This window comes from Poecile atricapillus, chromosome 37, assembly GCF_030490865.1.
Source record: "Poecile atricapillus isolate bPoeAtr1 chromosome 37, bPoeAtr1.hap1, whole genome shotgun sequence".
Lineage (NCBI taxonomy): Eukaryota > Metazoa > Chordata > Aves > Passeriformes > Paridae > Poecile > Poecile atricapillus.
Window position 1 is genome coordinate 2069589 of NC_081285.1, and position 19119 is coordinate 2088707.

A 19119-nucleotide genomic window follows, 5' to 3' on the forward strand; every position below is an offset into this window, starting at 1 on the left:
TGGGGATTTTTTGGGGTGGAAATTGGGGTTTTGGGGTGAAATTTGGGGTTTTTTGGTGTAAAAAATGGGTTTTTGGGGTGAAATTGGGGTTTTGGGGTGAAATTGGGGATTTTTTGGGGTGAAATTTGGGGTTTTTTGGTGTAAAAATTGGAGTTTTGGGGTGAAATTGCGGTTTTGGGGTGAAATTGGAGGTTTTGGGATTCAGACTGGAATTTTGGGGTCAGAAATGCTGTTTTTGGGGTGGAAATGCTGTTTTTGGGGTTAGAAATGCTGTTTTTGGGTTAGAAATGCTGTTTTTGGGTTAGAAATGCTGTTTTTGGGTTGTGAATGCTGTTTTTGGGTTAGAAATGCTGTTTTTGGGGTTAGAAATGCTGTTTTTGGGTTGGAAATGCTGTTTTTGGGTTGGAAATGCTGTTTTTGGGTTAGAAATGCTGTTTTTTGGGTTAGAAATGCTGTTTTTGGGGTGGAAATGCTGTTTTTGGGTTAGAAATGCCGTTTTTGGGGTTAGAAATGCTGTTTTTGGGTTAGAAATGCCGTTTTTGGGTTGGAAATGCCGTTTTTGGGGTGGAAATGCTGTTTTTGGGGTTAGAAATGCTGTTTTTGGGATGGAAATGCTGTTTTTGGGGTGGAAATGCCGTTTTTGGGTTAGAAATGCTGTTTTTGGGTTAGAAATGCTGTTTTTGGGGTTAGAAATGCTGTTTTTGGGTTAGAAATGCTGTTTTTGGGTTAGAAATGCTGTTTTTGGGTTAGAAATGCTGTTTTTGGGTTAGAAATGCTGTTTTTGGGTTAGAAATGCTGGTTTTGGGGTTAGAAATGCTGTTTTTGGGTTAGAAATGCTGTTTTTGGGTTAGAAATGCTGTTTTTGGGTTGGAAATGCTGTTTTTGGGGTTAGAAATGCTGTTTTTGGGTTAGAAATGCTGTTTTTGGGTTGGAAATGCTGTTTTTGGGGTTAGAAATGCTGTTTTTGGGGTTAGAAATGCTGTTTTTGGGTTAGAAATGCCGTTTTTGGGGTTAGAAATGCTGTTTTTGGGTTAGAAATGCTGTTTTTGGGTTAGAAATGCTGTTTTTGGGTTTTTAATGCTGTTTTTGGGTTGGAAATGCTGTTTTTGGGTTGGAAATGCTGTTTTGGGGTTAGAAATGCTGTTTTTGGGTTAGAAATGCTGTTTTTGGGTTAGAAATGCTGTTTTTGGGTTAGAAATGCTGTTTTTGGGTTAGAAATGCTGTTTTTGGGGTTAGAAATGCCGTTTTTGGGGTTAGAAATGCTGTTTTTGGGGTTAGAAATGCTGTTTTTGGGTTAGAAATGCTGTTTTTGGGTTAGAAATGCTGTTTTTGGGTTGGAAATGCTGTTTTTGGGTTAGAAATGCTGTTTTTGGGTTAGAAATGCTGTTTTTGGGGTTAGAAATGCTGTTTTTGGGTTAGAAATGCCGTTTTTGGGGTTAGAAATGCTGTTTTTGGGTTAGAAATGCTGTTTTTGGGTTAGAAATGCTGTTTTTGGGGTTAGAAATGCTGTTTTTGGGTTAGAAATGCTGTTTTTGGGGTTAGAAATGCTGTTTTTGGGTTAGAAATGCCGTTTTTGGGTTAGAAATGCTGTTTTTGGGTTAGAAATGCTGTTTTTGGGTTTTTAATGCTGTTTTTGGGTTGGAAATGCTGTTTTTGGGTTGGAAATGCTGTTTTGGGGTTAGAAATGCTGTTTTTGGGTTAGAAATGCTGTTTTTGGGTTAGAAATGCTGTTTTTGGGGTTAGAAATGCTGTTTTTGGGTTAGAAATGCTGTTTTTGGGGTTAGAAATGCCGTTTTTGGGGTTAGAAATGCTGTTTTTGGGTTAGAAATGCCGTTTTTGGGGTTAGAAATGCTGTTTTTGGGTTAGAAATGCTGTTTTTGGGGTTAGAAATGCTGTTTTTGGGTTAGAAATGCTGTTTTTGGGTTGGAAATGCTGTTTTTGGGGTTAGAAATGCTGTTTTTGGGGTTAGAAATGCCGTTTTTGGGTTAGAAATGCTGTTTTTGGGTTGGAAATGCTGTTTTTGGGGCAGAAATGCTGGTTTTGGTGTGGAAATGCTGTTTTTGGGGTTAGAAATGCTGTTTTTGGGTTGGAAATGCTGTTTTTGGGTTAGAAATGCTGTTTTTGGGGTTAGAAATGCTGTTTTTGGGGTTAGAAATGCCGTTTTTGGGTTAGAAATGCTGTTTTTGGGTTGGAAATGCTGTTTTTGGGTTAGAAATGCTGTTTTTGGGGTTAGAAATGCTGTTTTTGGGGTTAGAAATGCTGTTTTTGGGTTGGAAATGCTGTTTTTGGGGTTAGAAATGCTGTTTTTGGGTTAGAAATGCTGTTTTTGGGGTTAGAAATGCTGTTTTTGGGGTTAGAAATGCTGTTTTTGGGTTAGAAATGCTGTTTTTGGGTTGGAAATGCTGTTTTTGGGTTAGAAATGCTGTTTTTGGGTTAGAAATGCTGTTTTTGGGTTGGAAATGCTGTTTTTGGGTGTAAATGCTGTTTTTGGGGTTAGAAATGCTGTTTTTGGGTTAGAAATGCTGTTTTTGGGTTAGAAATGCTGTTTTTGGGGTTAGAAATGCTGTTTTTGGGGTCAGAAATGCTGTTTTTGGGTTGGAAATGCTGTTTTTGGGTTAGAAATGCTGTTTTTGGGTTAGAAATGCTGTTTTTGGGTTGGAAATGCTGTTTTTGGGTTGGAAATGATGTTTTTGGGTTAGAAATGCTGTTTTTGGGTTAGAAATGCTGTTTTTGGGTTGGAAATGCTGTTTTTGGGTTGGAAATGATGTTTTTGGGTTAGAAATGCTGTTTTTGGGTTAGAAATGCTGTTTTTGGGGTTAGAAATGCCGTTTTTGGGTTAGAAATGCTGTTTTTGGGTTAGAAATGCTGTTTTTGGGTTAGAAATGCTGTTTTTGGGTTAGAAATGCTGTTTTTGGGGTTAGAAATGCTGTTTTTGGGGTTAGAAATGCTGTTTTTGGGGTTAGAAATGCTGTTTTTGGGTCAGAAATGCTGTTTTTGGGTTAGAAATGCTGTTTTTGGGGTTAGAAATGCTGTTTTTGGGTTAGAAATGCTGTTTTTGGGTAGGAAATGCTGTTTTTGGGGTTAGAAATGCTGTTTTTGGGGTTAGATATGCTGTTTTTGGGTAGGAAATGCTGTTTTTGGGGTTAGAAATGCTGTTTTTGGGGTTAGAAATGCCGTTTTTGGGTCTCTCCTGACCCTGTTTTCCAGCGGGGCAGCTGACGGGGCTCTCCTCGGCCGAGATGTTGTTTTTGGGGTTAGAAATGCTGTTTTTGGGTTGGAAATGCTGTTTTAGGGTGTAAATGCTGTTTTTGGGGTTAGAAATGCCGTTTTTGGGTTAGAAATGCTGTTTTTGGGTCAGAAATGCTGTTTTTGGGTTAGAAATGCTGTTTTTGGGTTAGAAATGCTGTTTTTGGGTTGGAAATGCTGTTTTTGGGTTAGAAATGCTGTTTTTGGGGTGGAAATGCCGTTTTTGGGTTAGAAATGTTGTTTTTGGGTTAGAAATGCTGTTTTTGGGTCAGAAATGCCGTTTTTGGGGTTAGAAATGCTGTTTTTGGGTTAGAAATGCTGTTTTTGGGTCAGAAATGCTGTTTTTGGGTTAGAAATGCTGTTTTTGGGTTAGAAATGCTGTTTTTGGGTTGGAAATGCTGTTTTTGGGTTAGAAATGCTGTTTTTGGGTTAGAAATGTTGTTTTTGGGGTTAGAAATGCTGTTTTTGGGGTAGAAATGCTGTTTTTGGGGTTAGAAATGCTGTTTTTGGGTTAGAAATGCCATTTTTGGGGTTAGAAATGCTGTTTTTGGGGTTAGAAATGCTGTTTTTGGGTTAGAAATGCTGTTTTTGGGTGGTAAATGCTGTTTTTGGGTTAGAAATGCTGTTTTTGGGTTGGAAATGCTGTTTTTGGGTTAGAAATGCTGTTTTTGGGGTTAGAAATGCTGTTTTTGGGTTAGAAATGCCATTTTTGGGGTTAGAAATGCTGTTTTTGGGGTTAGAAATGCTGTTTTTGGGTGGTAAATGCTGTTTTGGGGTTAGAAATGCTGTTTTTGGGTTAGAAATGCTGTTTTTGGGTGGTAAATGCTGTTTTTGGGTTAGAAATGCTGTTTTTGGGTTAGAAATGCTGTTTTTGGGTTAGAAATGCTGTTTTTGGGGTTAGAAATGCTGTTTTTGGGTTAGAAATGCTGTTTTTGGGTTAGAAATGCTGTTTTTGGGGTTAGAAATGCTGTTTTTGGGTTAGAAATGCCGTTTTTGGGGTTAGAAATGCCGTTTTTGGGGTTAGAAATGCTGTTTTTGGGTTGGAAATGCTGTTTTTGGGCTGGAAATGCTGTTTTTGGGTTAGAAATGCTGTTTTTGGGGCAGAAATGCTGTTTTTGGGGTTAAAAATGCTGTTTTTGGGTTAGAAATGCCGTTTTGGGGTTAGAAATGCTGTTTTTGGGTTAGAAATGCTGTTTTTGGGTTAGAAATGCTGTTTTTGGGTTGGAAATGCTGTTTTTGGGGTTAGAAATGCTGTTTTTGGGTTAGAAATGCTGTTTTTGGGGTTAGAAATGCTGTTTTTGGGTTAGAAATGCTGTTTTTGGGTTAGAAATGCCGTTTTTGGGGTTAGAAATGCCGTTTTTGGGTTGGAAATGCTGTTTTTGGGGTTAGAAATGCCGTTTTTGGGGTGAAGATGTTGTTTTTGGGTTAGAAATGCTGTTTTTGGGGTTAGAAATGCCGTTTTTGGGGTTAGAAATGCCGTTTTTGGGGTGAAGATGTTGTTTTTGGGGTTAGAAATGCTGTTTTTGGGGTTAGAAATGCCGTTTTTGGGTCTCTCCTGACCCTGTTTTCCAGCGGGGCAGCTGACCGGGCTCTCCTCGGCCGAGATGTTGTTTTTGGGGTTAGAAATGCTGTTTTTGGGTTAGAAATGCTGTTTTTGGGTTAGAAATGCCGTTTTTGGGGTTAGAAATGCCGTTTTTGGGTCTCTCCTGACACACTTTCCCAGCGGGGCAGCTGACCGGGCTCTCCTCGGCCGAGATGTTGTTTTTGGGGTTAGAAATGCCGTTTTTGGGTTAGAAATGCCGTTTTTGGGGTTAGAAATGCCGTTTTTGGGTCTCTCCTGACACGCTTTTCCAGCGGGACAGCTGACCGGGCTCTCCTCGGCCGAGATGTTGTTTTTGGGGTTAGAAATGCCGTTTTTGGGTCTCTCCTGACACACTTTTCCAGCGGGGCAGCTGACCGGGCTCTCCTCGGCCGAGATGTTGTTTTTGGGGTTAGAAATGCTGTTTTTGGGTCTCTCCTGACCCTGTTTTCCAGCGGGACAGCTGACCGGGCTCTCCTCGGCCGAGATGTTGTTTTTGGGTTAGAAATGCTGTTTTTGGGGTTAGAAATGCTGTTTTTGGGGTTAGAAATGCCGTTTTTGGGGTTAGAAATGCCGTTTTTGGGTCTCTCCTGACCCTGTTTCCCAGCGGGGCAGCTGACCGGGCTCTCCTCGGCCGAGATGTACCGGCAGGTTCTGCTCAGCGGCTGCCGCTGCGTGGAGCTGGACTGCTGGCAGGGCCGGCCACCGGACGAGGAGCCGCTGGTCACCCACGGCTTCACCATGACCACCGAGGTGCCCTTCAAGGTGAGCCGGGAGCGGCACGGGAACGGCATGGGATGGCAGCAAAACTGAGCAAAAACTGACCAAAAACTGACCAGAAACTGTCACAAAAACTGGCCAAAAACTGGCCAAAAACTGACCAAAAAACTGCCAAAAACTGACCAAAAAACTGCCAAAAAACTGACCAAAAACTGACCAAAAACTGACCCAAAACTGCCAAAAAACTGTCACAAAAACTGGCCAAAAACTGGCCAAAAACTGACCCAAAACTGACCCAAAACTGACCAAAAACTGACCCAAAACTGACCAAAAACTGACCCAAAACTGACCCAAAACTGACCCAAAACTGACCCAAAACTGACCCAAAACTGACCCAAAAACTGACCCAAAACTGACCCAAAATGACCCAAAACTGACCCAAAACTGACCAAAAACTGCACCAAAAACTGACCCAAAACTGACCAAAAACTGACCCAAAACTGCCCCAAAAACTGTCCTGGGAACGGCACGGGATGGTACCAAAACTGACCAAAACCAGACCAAAAACTGCCAAAAAACTGTCACAAAAACTGCCCAAAAACTGACCCAAAACTGCCCAAAAACTGACCCAAAACTGACCCAAAACTGACCCAAAACTGACCCAAAACTGCCCAAAACTGTCCCAAAACTGACCCAAAACTAACCCAAAACTGACCAAAAACTGACCCAAAACTGACCCAAAACTGACCCAAAATGACCCAAAACTGACCCAAAACTGACCCAAAACTGACCCAAAACTGACCCAAAACTGACCTAAACTGCCAGAAACTGACCCAAAACTGCCCCAAAAACTGTCCTGGAAACGGCACGGGATGGCACCAAAACTGACCAAAAACTGACCCAAAACTGACCCCAAAACCCCAAAAACTGACCCCAAAACCCCAAAAACCGACCCCAAAAACCCCAAACTGACCCCAAAAACCCAAAACTGACCCCAAAACCCAAAACTGACCCCAAAAACCCAAAACTGACCCCAAAACCCCAAAAACCGACCCCAAAACCAACCCCAACACTGACCCCAAAACCCCAAAATGTGACCCTAAAACCCCAAAACCAACCCCAAAACCCCAAAACCGACCCCAAAACCCCAAAAACCGACCCCAAAACCTCAAAACCCCAAAACCGACCCCAAAACCCCAAAACTGACCCCAAAACACCAAAAACTGACCCCAAAACCCCCAAAACTGACCCCAAAACCCAAAACTGACCCCAAAACCCAAAACTGACCCCAAAACCCCAAAAACCGACCCCAAAACCCCAAAACCGACCCCAAAACCCCAAAACTGACTCCAAAACCCCAAAACCGACCCCAAAACCCCAAAATGTGACCCTAAAACCCCAAAACCAACCCCAAAACCCCAAAATGTGACCCCAAAACCCCAAAACCTACCCCAAAACCCAAAACTGACCCCAAAACCCCAAAACAGACCCCTAAACCCCAAAAACCAACCCCAAAACCCCAAAACCCGACCCCAAAACCCCAAAAACCGACCCCAAAACCCCAAAACTGACCCCAGAACCTCAAAACCGATCCCAGAAGCCCAAAACCCCAAAACCGACCCCAAAAACCGACCCCAAAACCCCAAAACTGACCCCAGAACCTCAAAACCGATCCCAGAAGCCCAAAACTGACCCCAAAACCCAAAACTGACCCCAAAACCCCAAAAACTGACACCAAAACCCAAAACCCCTAAAACCAACCCCAAAAACGAACCCCAGAATCCCAAAACCGACCCCAAAATCAACCCCAAAACCCCAAAACCCCAAAACCCCAAACCCCAAACCCCAAACCCCAAAACCCCAAATCCCAAACCCCAAATCCCAAACCCCAAAACCCCAAAACCCCAAACCCCAAAACCCCAAAACCCAAACCCCAAACCCCAAACCCCAAAACCCCAAATCCCAAAACCCCAAAACCGACCCCAAAGGAAGCCCCAAATCCCAACCAGGCTCTGGCAGGACCCCGGGGTTGGGGTTTTGGGGTTTGGGGTTTTGGGGTTTGGGGTTTGGGGTTTGGGATTTGGGGTTTGGGGTTTGGGGTTTGGGATTTGGGATTTGGGGTTTGGGATTTGGGGTTTGGGGTTTGGGGTTTTGGGGTTTGGGGTTTGGGGTTTGGAGTTTTGGGGTTTGGGGTTTTGGGGTTTGGGGTTTGGGTTTTGGGATTTGGGGTTTGGGGTTTTGGGGTTTTGGGTTTTGGGATTTGGGGTTTTGGGGTTTGGGGTTTGGGGTTTGGGGTTTGGGGATTTGGGGTTTTGGGGTTTGGGGTTTTGGGATTTGGGGTTTGGGGTTTGGGGTTTGGGGTTTTGGGGTTTGGGGTTTGGGGTTTGGGGTTTGGGATTTGGGGTTTGGGGTTTGGGGTTTGGGGTTTGGGGTTTGGGGTTTTGGGGTTTTGGGGTTTGGGGTTTGGGGTTTGGGGTTTTGGGATTTGGGGTTTGGGGTTTGGGATTTGGGATTTGGGATTTGGGGTTGGGGTTTGGGGTTTTGGGGTTTGGGGTTTGGGATTTGGGGTTTGGGGTTTGGGGTTTGGGGTTTGGGGGTTTGGGGTTTGGGGTTTGGGGTTTGGGGGTTTGGGGTTTGGGGTTTGGGGTTTGGGGTTTGGGATTTGGGATTTGGGGTTTTGGGATTTGGGGTTTTGGGGTTTTGGGTTTTGGGTTTTGGGGTTTTGGGATTTGGGGTTTTGGGGTTTGGGGATTTGGGGTTTTGGGGTCAGTTTTTGGTGTTTTGGGGTCGGTTTTGGTGTTTTGGGGTCGGTTTTGGGGTTTTGGGGTTTGGGGTTGGTTTCTGGTGTTTTGGGCTCAGTTTTTGGGGTTTTGGGGTCGGTTTTTGGTGTTTTGGGGTCACATTTTGGGATTTTGGGGTCGGTTTTTGGGGTTTTGGGGTCGGTTTTTGGGATTTTGGTGTCAGTTTTGGGGTTTTGGGGTCAGTTTTGGGGTTTTGGGGACGGTTTTCGGGTCAGTTTCTGGGCTCTTGGGGTTTGGGGTTGTTTTGTGGGGTTTTTTAGGTTTTGGTGTCAGTTTTGAGGTTTTGGGGTCGGTTTTGAGGTTTTGGGGTCAGTTTTGAGGTTTTGGGGTCGGTTTTGGGGTTTTGGGGTCGGTTTGGGGTTTTTTGGGGGTATTGGGGTCGGTTTTTGGGGTTTTTTTTTGGGTTTTTGGGTTTTGGGGTCAGTTTTTGGTGTTTTGGGGTCGGTTTTTGGGTTTTGGGGTCGGTTTTTGGGGTTTTTTGGGTTTTGGGGTCGGTTTTTGGGGTTTTGGGGTTTTGGGGTCGGTTTTTTGGGTTTTGGGGTCGGTTTTTGGGTTTTTTGGGTTTTGGGCTCAGTTTTTAGGATTTTTTTTGGTGTTTTGGGGTCGGTTTTTGGGGTTTTTTTGGATTTTGGGGTCAGTTTTTGGGGTTTTGGGGTCAGTTTTTGGTGTTTTGGGGTCAGTTTTGGTGTTTTGGGGTCAGTTTTGGTGTTTTGGGGTCAGTTTTGGGGTTTTGGGGTTGTTTTTTGGTGTTTTGGGGTTGGTTTTTGGGGTTTTGGTGTCGGTTTTTGGGGTTTTGGAGTCAGTTTTGGGGTTTTGGGGTCAGTTTTTGGGGGTTTTGAGGTCAGTTTTGGGCCAGTTTTTGGGGTTTTGGGGACGGTTTTGGGGTCAGTTTCTGGGCTCTTGGGGTTTTTGGGTTGTTTTGTGGGGTTTTTTTGGGTTTTGGTGTCAGTTTTTGAGGTTTTGGGGTCGGTTTTGAGGTTTTGGGGTTTTTTGGGATTTTGGGGTCGGTTTTGGGTTTTTTTGGAGTATTTGGGTCGGTTTTTGGGGTTTTTTTTGGGTTTTTGGGTTTTGGGGTCAGTTTTTGGTGTTTTGGGGTCGGTTTTGGGGGTTTTGGGGTCAGTTTTGGGTTTTTTGGGGGTTTTGGGGTCGTTTTTGGGTTTTTTTGGGTTTTGGGGTTGGTTTTTGGTTTTTTTTGGGTTTTGGGGTCGGTTTTTTGGTGTTTTTTTGGGTTTTGGGGTTGGTTTTTTGGTTTTTTGGGGGTTTTGGGGTCGTTTTTTGGGTTTTTTTGGGTTTTGGGGTGGGTTTTTTGGGGTTTTTTGGGTTTTGGGGTCGGTTTTTGGGGTTTTGGGGTCAGTTTGGGGGTTTTTTGGTGTTTTGGGGTCGGTTTTTTTGGGTTTTTTTGGGTTTTGGGGTTGGTTTTTTGGGGTTTTTTTGGGTTTTGGGGTCGGTTTTTTGGGTTTTTTTTGGGTTTTGGGGTGGGTTTTTTGGGTTTTTTGGTGTTTTGGGGTTGGTTTTTGGGGTTTTGGGGTCGGTTTTTTGGGTTTTTTTGGGTTTTGGGGTCGGTTTTGGGGTTTTTTGGTGTTTTGGGGTGGGTTGTTTGGGTTTTTTTGGGTTTTGGGGTCGGTTTTTTGGGTTTTGGGGTTGGTTTTTGGGTTTTTTTTGGGTTTTGGGGTTTTTGGTGTTTTGGGGTTGGTTTTGGGGTTTTTTGGGTTTTGGGGTGGGTTTTTGGGGTTTTGGGGTCGGTTTTGGGTTTTTTTTGGGTTTTGGGGTGGGTTTTTTGGGTTTTTTGTGTTTTGGGGTTGGTTTGGGGGTTTTTTTGGGGTTTTGGGGTCGGTTTTTGGGGTTTTGGGGTCGGTTTTTTGGGGTTTTTTTGGGTTTTGGGGTTGGTTTTTTGGGGTTTTTTGGGTTTTGGGGTTGGTTTTTTGGGTTTTGGGGTTGGTTTTTGGTGTTTTGGGGTCGTTTTTTGGGTTTTTTTGGGTTTTGGGGTGGGTTTTTTGGGGTTTTTTTGGGTTTTGGGGTGGGTTTTTGGTGTTTTGGGGTTGGTTTTGGGGTTTTTGGGGTTTTGGGGTCGGTTTTTTGGGTTTTTTTGGGTTTTGGGGTTGGTTTTTGGGGTTTTGGGGTTGGTTTTTTGGGGTTTTTTTGGGTTTTGGGGTCGGTTTTTTGGGTTTTTTTGGGTTTTGGGGTGGGTTTTTGGGGGTTTTTTGGTGTTTTGGGGTCCCTTTGGGCTCCCCTGACCCCGCTCCTCTCGCAGGAGGTGATCGAGGCCATCGCCGAAAGCGCCTTCAAGACGTCGCCGTTCCCGGTGATCCTGAGCTTCGAGAACCACGTGGACTCGTGAGCCCCAAAAACCCCAAAAACCCAGCCAGGAGCACCCCGGGGACCCCAAAACCCAGCCAGGAACCCCAAAATTCCACCCAGGAACCCCAAAACCCAGCCAGGAGCACCCTGGGGACCCCAAAAAACCCCCGGGGACCCCAAAACCCCACCCAGGAACCCCAAAAACCCCCTTGGGAACCCCAAAACCCACCCAGGAGCACCCAGGAACCCCAAAACCCACCCAGGAACCCCAAAATTCCACCCAGGAACCCCAAAACCCAGCCAGGAGCACCCCGGGGACCCCAAAACCCACCCAGGAACCCCAAAACCCAGCCAGGAGCACCCCGGGGACCCCAAAAACCCCCAAATCCCCCAAAACCCCACCCAGGGATCCCAAAAACCCCACCCAGGAACCCCAAAACCCAGCCAGGAACCCCAAAACCACCCAAAACCCCCCGGGAACCCCAAAACCCCACCCAGGAACATCCCAGGGACCCCAAAAACCCCCAGGAACCCCAAAACCCCACCCAGGAACACCCAGGGACCCCAAAACCCCCAAATCCCCCAAAACCCCACCCAGGAACACCAAAACCCCCCAAGAACACCCCGGGGACCCCAAAACCCCCCGGGAACCCCAAAAACCCCACCCAGGAACACCCCAAGGACCCCAAAACCCCCAAATCCCCCAAAACCCCACCCAGGGACCCCAAAACCCCCCGGGAACCCCAAAAACCCCCCCACGAGCACCCAGGGACCCCAAAACCCCCCAAGAACACCCAGGGGACCCCAAAACCCACCCAGGAACCCCAAAAACCCCCCTGGAACACCCCAGGGACCCCAAAACCCCCGGGGACCCCAAAACCCCCCTGGAATACCCCAGGGACCCCAAAACCGCCAAATCCCCCAAAACCCCACCCAGGAACCCCAAAACCCCCCCCAGGAACCCCAAATCTCCCCCAGGAACCCCGAAAACCCCCTCGGGAACCCCAAAACCCCCCAAGAACACCCTGGGGACCCCAAAACCCCCCGGGAACCCCAAAACCCCACCAGGAACCCCAAAACCCCCCCCAGGAACCCCAAATCTCCCCCAGGAACACCCCGGGGACCCCAAAACCCCACCCAGGAACCCCAAAATCCACCTGGGAACACCCAGGGACCCCAAAAACCCAACCCAGGGACCCCAAAATCCCCCCCAGGAACCCCAAATCTCCCCCAGGAACACCCCGGGGACCCCAAAACCCCACCCAGGAACCCCAAAACCCCCCAAATCCCCCAAAACCCCACCAGGAGCACCCAGGGACCCCAAATCTCCCCCAGGAACCCCCAAACCCCCCCAGGAACACCAAAACCCCCCCAAGAACACCCCGGGGACCCCAAAACCCCCCGGGAACCCCAAAAACCCCCCCTGGAACACCCCAGGGACCCCAAAAACCACCCAGGAACCCCAAAATCCCCCAAATCCCCCAAAACCCCACCCAGGAACCCCAAAAACCCACCCAGGAACACCCGAGGACCCCAAAAACGCCCGGGGACCCCAAAAACCCCCCCAGGAACCCCAAAACACCACCCAGGAACCCCAAAACCCCACCCAGGAACCCCAAAAACCCCACCCAGGAACACCCCGGGGACCCCAAAACCCCCCGGGAACCCCAAAACCCCACCCAGGAACCCCAAAACCCCCCAAGAACACCCCAAGGACCCCAAAAACCCCCCCCAAACCCCCAAAACCCCACCCAGGAACCCCAAAACCCCCCAAAAACCCCAAATCCCCCAAAACCCCACCCAGGAACCCCAAATCTCCCCCAGGAACACCCAGGGGACCCCAAAAACCCCCCCAGGAACCCCAAAACCACCCAGGAACCCCAAAACCCCACCCAGGAACCCCCAAAAACCCCCAGGAACACCCCAGGGACCCCAAAACCCACCCAGGAACCCCAAAAACCCCCTCGGGAACCCCCAAAACCCCCCCAGGGTCCCCCCAGACCCTTTTGGGGTCTCCCCAAATCCCTTTTCCCCCAAATCCGGGGATTTTGGGGTTCGGGGAGGATTCCCGGGGGGTTCTGGGGTGGTTTTGGGGTTTCTGGGGTGATTTTGGGTTTTTTGGGGTGATTTGGGGTTTTTTGGGGTGATTTTGGGGTTTTTGGGGTGATTTTGGGGTTCCTGGGGTGGTTTTGGGGTTTTGGGGTGATTTGGGGTTTTTGGGGTGATTTGGGGTTTCTGGAGCAGCTTTTGGGGTTTTTTGGGGTGATTTGGGTTTTTTTGGGGTGATTTTGGGGTTTTTGGGGTAATTTGGGGTTTTTTGGGGTGATTTTGGGATTCCTGGAGCAGTTTTGGGGTTTTTGGGGTGATTTTGGGGTTTCTGGGCAGTTTTTGGGGTTTCTGGGGTGATTTTGGGGTTTTTGGGGTGATTTTGGTTTTTTTGGGGTGATTTTGGGGTTTCTGGAGCAGTTTTGGGGTTTTTGGGGTGATTTTGGGGTTTTGGGGGTAATTTGGGGGTTTTGGGGGTGGTTTTGGGGTTTCTGGAGCAGTTTTGGGGGTTTTTGGGGTGATTTTGGGGTTTTTTGGGGTGGTTTTGGGGTTTCTGGGGTGATTTTGGGGTTTTTGGGGTGATTTTGGGGTTCCTGGAGCAGCTTTTGGGGTTTTTGGGGTGATTTTGGGGTTCCTGGAGCAGCTTTTGGGGTTTCTGGGGTGATTTTGGGGTTTTTGGGGTGATTTTGGGGTTTCTGGGGTGGTTTTGGGATTTCTGGGGTGATTTTGGGGTTTCTGGGCAGTTTTGGGGTTTTTGGGGTGATTTTGGGGTTTTTGGGGTAATTTGGGGTTTTTTGGGGTGATTTTGGGATTCCTGGAGCAGTTTTGGGGTTTTTGGGGTGGTTTGGGGGTTTCTGGGCAGTTTTTGGGGTTTCTGGGGTGATTTTGGGGTTTTTGGGGTGATTTTGGTTTTTTTGGGGTGATTTTGGGGTTTCTGGAGCAGCTTTTGGGGTTTCTGGGGTGGTTTGGGGTTTTTTGGGGTGGTTTTGGGGTTTTTGGGGTGATTTTGAGGGGTTTTGGGGTGGTTTTGGGGTTTCTGGAGCAGCGTTTGGGGTTTTTGGGGTGGTTTTGGGGTTTCTGGGGTGATTTTGAGGGTTTTGGGGTGGTTTTGGGGTTCCTGGAGCAGCTTTTGGGGTTTTTGGGGTGATTTTGGGGTTTCTGGGCAGTTTTTGGGGTTTCTGGGGTGATTTTGGGGTTCCTGGAGCAGTTTTTAGGGTGATTTTGAGGGTTTTGGGGTGGTTTTGGGGTTTCTGGAGCAGATTTTGGGGGTTTTTGGGGTTTTGGGGTGATTTTGGGTTTTTGGGGTGATTTTGGGGTTCCTGGAGCAGTTTTTAGGGTGATTTTGGGGTTTTTGGGGTGATTTTGGGGTTTTTTGGGGTGATTTGGGGTTTTTGGGGTGATTTTGGTTTTTTTGGGGTGATTTTGGGGTTTCTGGAGCAGTTTTGGGGTTTTTGGGGTGATTTTGGGGTTTTGGGGGTAATTTGGGGGTTTTGGGGGTGGTTTTGGGGTTTCTGGAGCAGTTTTGGGGGTTTTTGGGGTGATTTTGGGGTTTTTTGGGGTGGTTTTGGGGTTTTTGGAGCAGCTTTTGGGGTTTTGGGGATGGTTTTGGGGTTTTTTGGGGTGGTTTTGGGGTTTCTGGGGTGATTTTGGGGTTTTTGGGGTGGTTTTGGGGTTTCTGGAGCAGCTTTTGGGGTTTCTGGGGTGATTTTGGGGTTTTGGGGTGATTTTGGGGTTTTTTTGGGTGATTTTGAGGTTTTGGGGGTAATTTGGGGGTTTTGGGGGTGGTTTTGGTGTTTCTGGGCAGTTTTTGGGGGTTTTGGGGTGGTTTTGGGGTTTTTGGGGTGATTTTGGGATTTCTGGGGTGATTTTGGGGTTCCTGGAGCAGCTTTTGGGGTTTTTGGGGTGATTTTGAGGGTTTTGGGGTGATTTTGGGTTTTTTGGGGTGGTTTTGGGATTTCTGGGGTGATTTTGGGGTGATTTTGAGGGTTTTGGGGTGATTTTGGGGTTTCTGGGGTGATTTTGGGTTTTTTGGGGTGATTTTGGTGTTGCCTGGCAGTTTTTGGGGGTTTTGGGGTGGTTTTGGGGTTTTTGGGGTGATTTTGGGGTTTCTGGAGCAGTTTTGGGTTTTTTGGGGTGATTTTGGGGTTCCTGGAGCAGTTTTTGGGGTTTTTGGGCAATTTTTTGGTTGGTTTTTGGGGTTTTCAGGGCAGGTTTTGGGGTTTTTGGGGTTTTCAAGGTGGTTTTTGGGTTTTTTGAGGAAGTTTTTGGGGTTTCTGGGCAGCTTTTTGGGGTTTTTGGGCTGGTTTTGGGGGTTTTCGGGCTGTTTTTGGGGGTTTTCAGGGTGGTTTTTGGGGCAGTTTTTGAGGTTTTTGGGGTTTTCAGGGCAGGTTTTGAGGTTTTTGAAGTGGTTTTGGGGGTTTTTGAGGAAGTTTTTGGGGTTTTCTGGTCAGGTTTTTGGGGCAGTTTTTCGGGTTTTTGGTGTGGTTTTTGGGGCAGTTTTGGGGTTTTCTGGGTGTTTTTTGGGTTTTTTTTCGGTGGTTTTTTGGGTTTTTTGAGGAAGTTTTTGGGGTTCCTGGGCAGTTTTTTGGGTTTTCAGGGCAGGTTTTGGGGTTTCCAGGATGGTTTTTGGGGGTTTGGGGGTTTTTTGGGGTTTTTCGAGCGTTTTTTGGGGCAGTTTTTGGGGTTTTCCGGGTGCTTTTTGGGGTTTTTGGGGCGGTTTTGGGGCAGTTTTTGGGGTTTTCAGGGCAGGTTTTGGGGTTTCCAGGATGGTTTTTTGGGGTTTTGGGGTTTTTTGGGGTTTTTCGGGGCAGTTTTTTGGGTTTTCGAGGTGGTTTTTGGGGTTTTCAGGGCAATTTTTGGGGTTTTCTGGGTGCTTTTTGGGGTTTTTCGGGTGTTTTTCGGGGCAGTTTTTGGGGTTTTCAGGGCAGTTTTTGGGGTTTTCCGGGTGCTTTTTGGGGCTTTTGGGGCGGTTTTGGGGGTTTTTTGGGTTTTCAGGGCAGTTTTGGGGTTTTCAGGATTGTTTTTGGGGTTTTTTGGGGTTTTTCGGGCGGTTTTGGGGTTTTTTTGGGTTTTCAGGGCAGTTTTGGGGTTTTTGGGGCGGTTTTTGGGGTTTTCAGGGCAGTTTTTGGGGTTTTCTGGGTGCTTTTTGGGGTTTTTCGGGCGTTTTTTGGGGCAGTTTTGGGGGATTTCAGGGCGATTTTGGGGGTTTTCTGGGTGTTTTTTGGGTTTTTGGGGCAGTTTTTTGGGTTCTCAGGGCAGGTTTTGGGGTTTTCTGGGTGCTTTTTGGGGTTTTTCGGGCGTTTTTTGGGGCAGTTTTGGGGGATTTCAGGGCAGTTTTGGGGTTTTTGGGGCAGTTTTTGGGGTTTTCAGGGCAGTTTTTGGGGTTTTCAAGATGGTTTTTGGGGGTTTTTGGGATTTTTGGGCTGTTTTTTGGGGCAGTTTTTTGGGTTTTCAGGGCAGTTTTGGGTTTTTTTGGGCGGTTTTGGGGGTTTTTGGGGTTTTCCGGGTTTTTTTTGGGTTTTTTGGGGCGGTTTTTGAGGTTTTCAGGGCAGTTTTTGGGGTTTTCCGGGTGCTTTTTGGGGTTTTTGGGGCGGTTTTTGGGTTTTTTTTGGGTTTTCAGGGCAGTTCTTTGGGTTTTCAGGGCAGTTTTGGGGTTTTTGGGGCAGTTTTTGGGGTTTTTCCGGCATTTTTTGGGGCAGTTTTTGGGGTTTTCAGGGCAGTTTTTGGGGTTTTTTGGGGTTTTTGGGTTGGTTTTTGGGCTTTTTGGGCTGTTTTTTGGGGCGGTTTTTGGGGTTTTCAGGGCAGGTGTTGAGGGTTTTCGGGGTTTTTTTGGGGTTTTTTGGGGTTTTTGGGGCGGTTTTTGGGGTTTTCAGGGCAGGTTTTGGGGTTTTCAGGATGGTTTTTGGGGGTTTTTGGGGTTTTTCGGGCGTTTTTTGGGGCAGTTTTTTTGGGTTTTCAGGGCAGTTTTGGGGTTTTCCGGGTGCTTTTTGGGGTTTTCGAGGTGGTTTTTTGGGGTTTTCGGGGCGGTTTTGGGTTTTTTTGGGGTGTTTTTTGGGTTTTTGGGGCGGTTTTTTGGGTTTTCAGGGCAGGTTTTGGGGTTTCCAGGATGGTTTTTGGGGGTTTTGGGGTTTTTTGGGGTTTTTCGGGTTTTTTTGGGTTTTCGAGGTGGTTTTTGGGGTTTTCAGGGCAATTTTTGGGGTTTTCTGGGTGCTTTTTGGGGTTTTTCGGGCGTTTTTTTGGGCAGTTTTGGGGGATTTCAGGGCGATTTTTGGGGTTTTCTGGGTGTTTTTTGGGTTTTTTGGGGCGGTTTTGGGGGTTTTTTGGGTTTTCAGGGCAGTTTTTGGGGTTTTCCGGGTGCTTTTTGGGGCTTTGGGGGCAGTTTTGGGGTTTTTGGGGCAGTTTTTGGGGTTTTCAGGGCAGTTTTTGGGGTTTTCAGGATGGTTTTTGGGGGTTTTTGGGGTTTTTCCGGCGGTTTTTGGGGCAGTTTTTTGGGTTTTCAGGGCAGTTTTGGGTTTTTTGGGGCAGTTTTTGGTGTTTTCAGGGCAGTTTTTGGGGTTTTCAGGATGGTTTTTGGGGGTTTTTGGGGTTTTTCCGGCGGTTTTTGGGGCAGTTTTTTGGGTTTTCAGGGCAGTTTTGGGTTTTTTGGGGCAGTTTTTGGGGTTTTTGGGGCGGTTTTTGGGGTTTTCAGGGCAATTTTTGGGGTTTTCTGGGTGCTTTTTGGGGTTTTTCGGGCGTTTTTTGGGGCAGTTTTGGGGGATTTCAGGGCCATTTTTGGGATTTTCTGGGTGTTTTTTGGGTTTTTTGGGGCAGTTTTTTTGGGTTTTCAGGGCAGTTTTTGGGGTTTTCCGGGTGCTTTTTGGGGTTTTTGGGGCGGTTTTGGGGGTTTTTTGGGTTTTCAGGGCAGTTTTGGGGTTTTTGGGGGGGATTTGGGGGGTTTTTGGGGCGGTTTTTGGGGTTTTCTGGGCTGTTATTGGGGCAATTTTTGGGGCAGTTTTTGGGGCAGTTTTTGGGGTTTTCAGGGCAGGTTTGGGGGTTTTCAGGATGGTTTTTGGGGGTTTTTGGGGTTTTTCGGGCGGTTTTGGGGGTTTTTTGGGTTTTCAGGGCAGTTTTGGGTTTTTTGGGGTCGGTTTTTAGGTTTTTTGGGGCGGTTTTTGGGGTTTTCGGGATCGGTTTTTTCGCTTTTGGGGTCGGTTTCTGTGTTCCCGGCCCCCCCAGCTCCCGATCCCCCTGCAGGGCGCGGCAGCAGGCGAAGATGGCCGAGTATTGCCGCAGCATCTTCGGGGCCGCGCTGCTGACGGAGCCCCTGGAGAAATACCCGGTGGGTTTGGGGGGTTCTGGGGGATTTTGGGGGGTTTTGGGGGGGTTTTGGGGTGATTCTGAGTGGTTTTGGTGCAGCTGGAGCCGGGAGTGCCCCTGCCCAGCCCCCAGGAGCTGCTGGGTCGGATCCTCATCAAGAACAAGAAACGGCGGCCGGGAGGGGCCCCGCCCCGCCCCAAAACCAGCGGTAACACCCCAAAAACACCCCAAAAACACCCCAAAAACAGCCCAAAAACAGCCCCAAAAATACCCAAAAACACCCCCAAAACACCCCAAAAAAATCCCCAAAACATCCCAAAAACACCCCCAAAAAACATCCCCAAAGCAACCCAAAAACACCCAGAAACACCCCCAAAAACATCCCCAAAAATACCCCCAAAACAATCCAAATAACCCCCAAAAACACCCCAAAAACACCCCCAAAAAATCCCCAAAACACCCCAAAAACACCCCAAAAATACCCCAAAAACACCCCAAAAACAACCCCAAAAATACCCCAAAACCACCCCAAAAACACCCCAAAAATACCCCAAAAACACCCCAAAAACACCCCAAAAACACCCCAAAAACACGCCCAAAACACCCCAAAAACAGCCCCAAAAATACCCCAAAAACACCCCAAAAACAACCCCAAAAACACCCCAAAACACCCCAAAACACCCCAAAAACACCCAAAAACACCCAAAAACACCCCAAAAACACCCCAAAAACAGCCCAAAAACATCCCAAAACACCCCAAAAACACCCCAAAAACACCCCAAAAACATCCCCCAAAATACCCCAAAAACACCCCAAAAACACCCCAAAAACACCCCAAAAACACCCCAAAAACATCCCCAAAAATACACCAAAAACAGCCCAAAAACACCCCAAAAACACCCCCAAAACACGCCCAAAACACCCCAAAAACAGCCCCAAAAACACCCCAAAAACACCCCAAAAATACCCCAAAAACAACCCCAAAAACACCCCAAAAATACCCCAAAAACACCCCAAAAATACCCCAAAAACACCCCAAAAACACCCCAAAAACACCCCAAAAACATCCCCCAAAACACCCCAAAAACACCCCAAAAATACGCCAAAAACACCCCAAAAACACCCCAAAAACAC

The 19119-nt window shown here is 47.4% G+C and overlaps 1 protein-coding gene across 1 annotated transcript in view; it reads left to right on the forward strand.

The window, feature by feature from the left end:
- The window catches only part of LOC131591037 (1-phosphatidylinositol 4,5-bisphosphate phosphodiesterase beta-3-like), a 117425-nt gene that overhangs the window by 42389 nt on the left and 55917 nt on the right, over positions 1–19119 (forward strand). Inside the window, exons 11-14 of the mRNA XM_058861466.1 lie at positions 5433–5590; positions 10598–10680; positions 17923–18007; positions 18085–18193. Coding sequence (XP_058717449.1) covers positions 5433–5590; positions 10598–10680; positions 17923–18007; positions 18085–18193 — 435 coding nt within the window. The remainder of the gene's footprint in view (positions 1–5432; positions 5591–10597; positions 10681–17922; positions 18008–18084; positions 18194–19119) is intronic.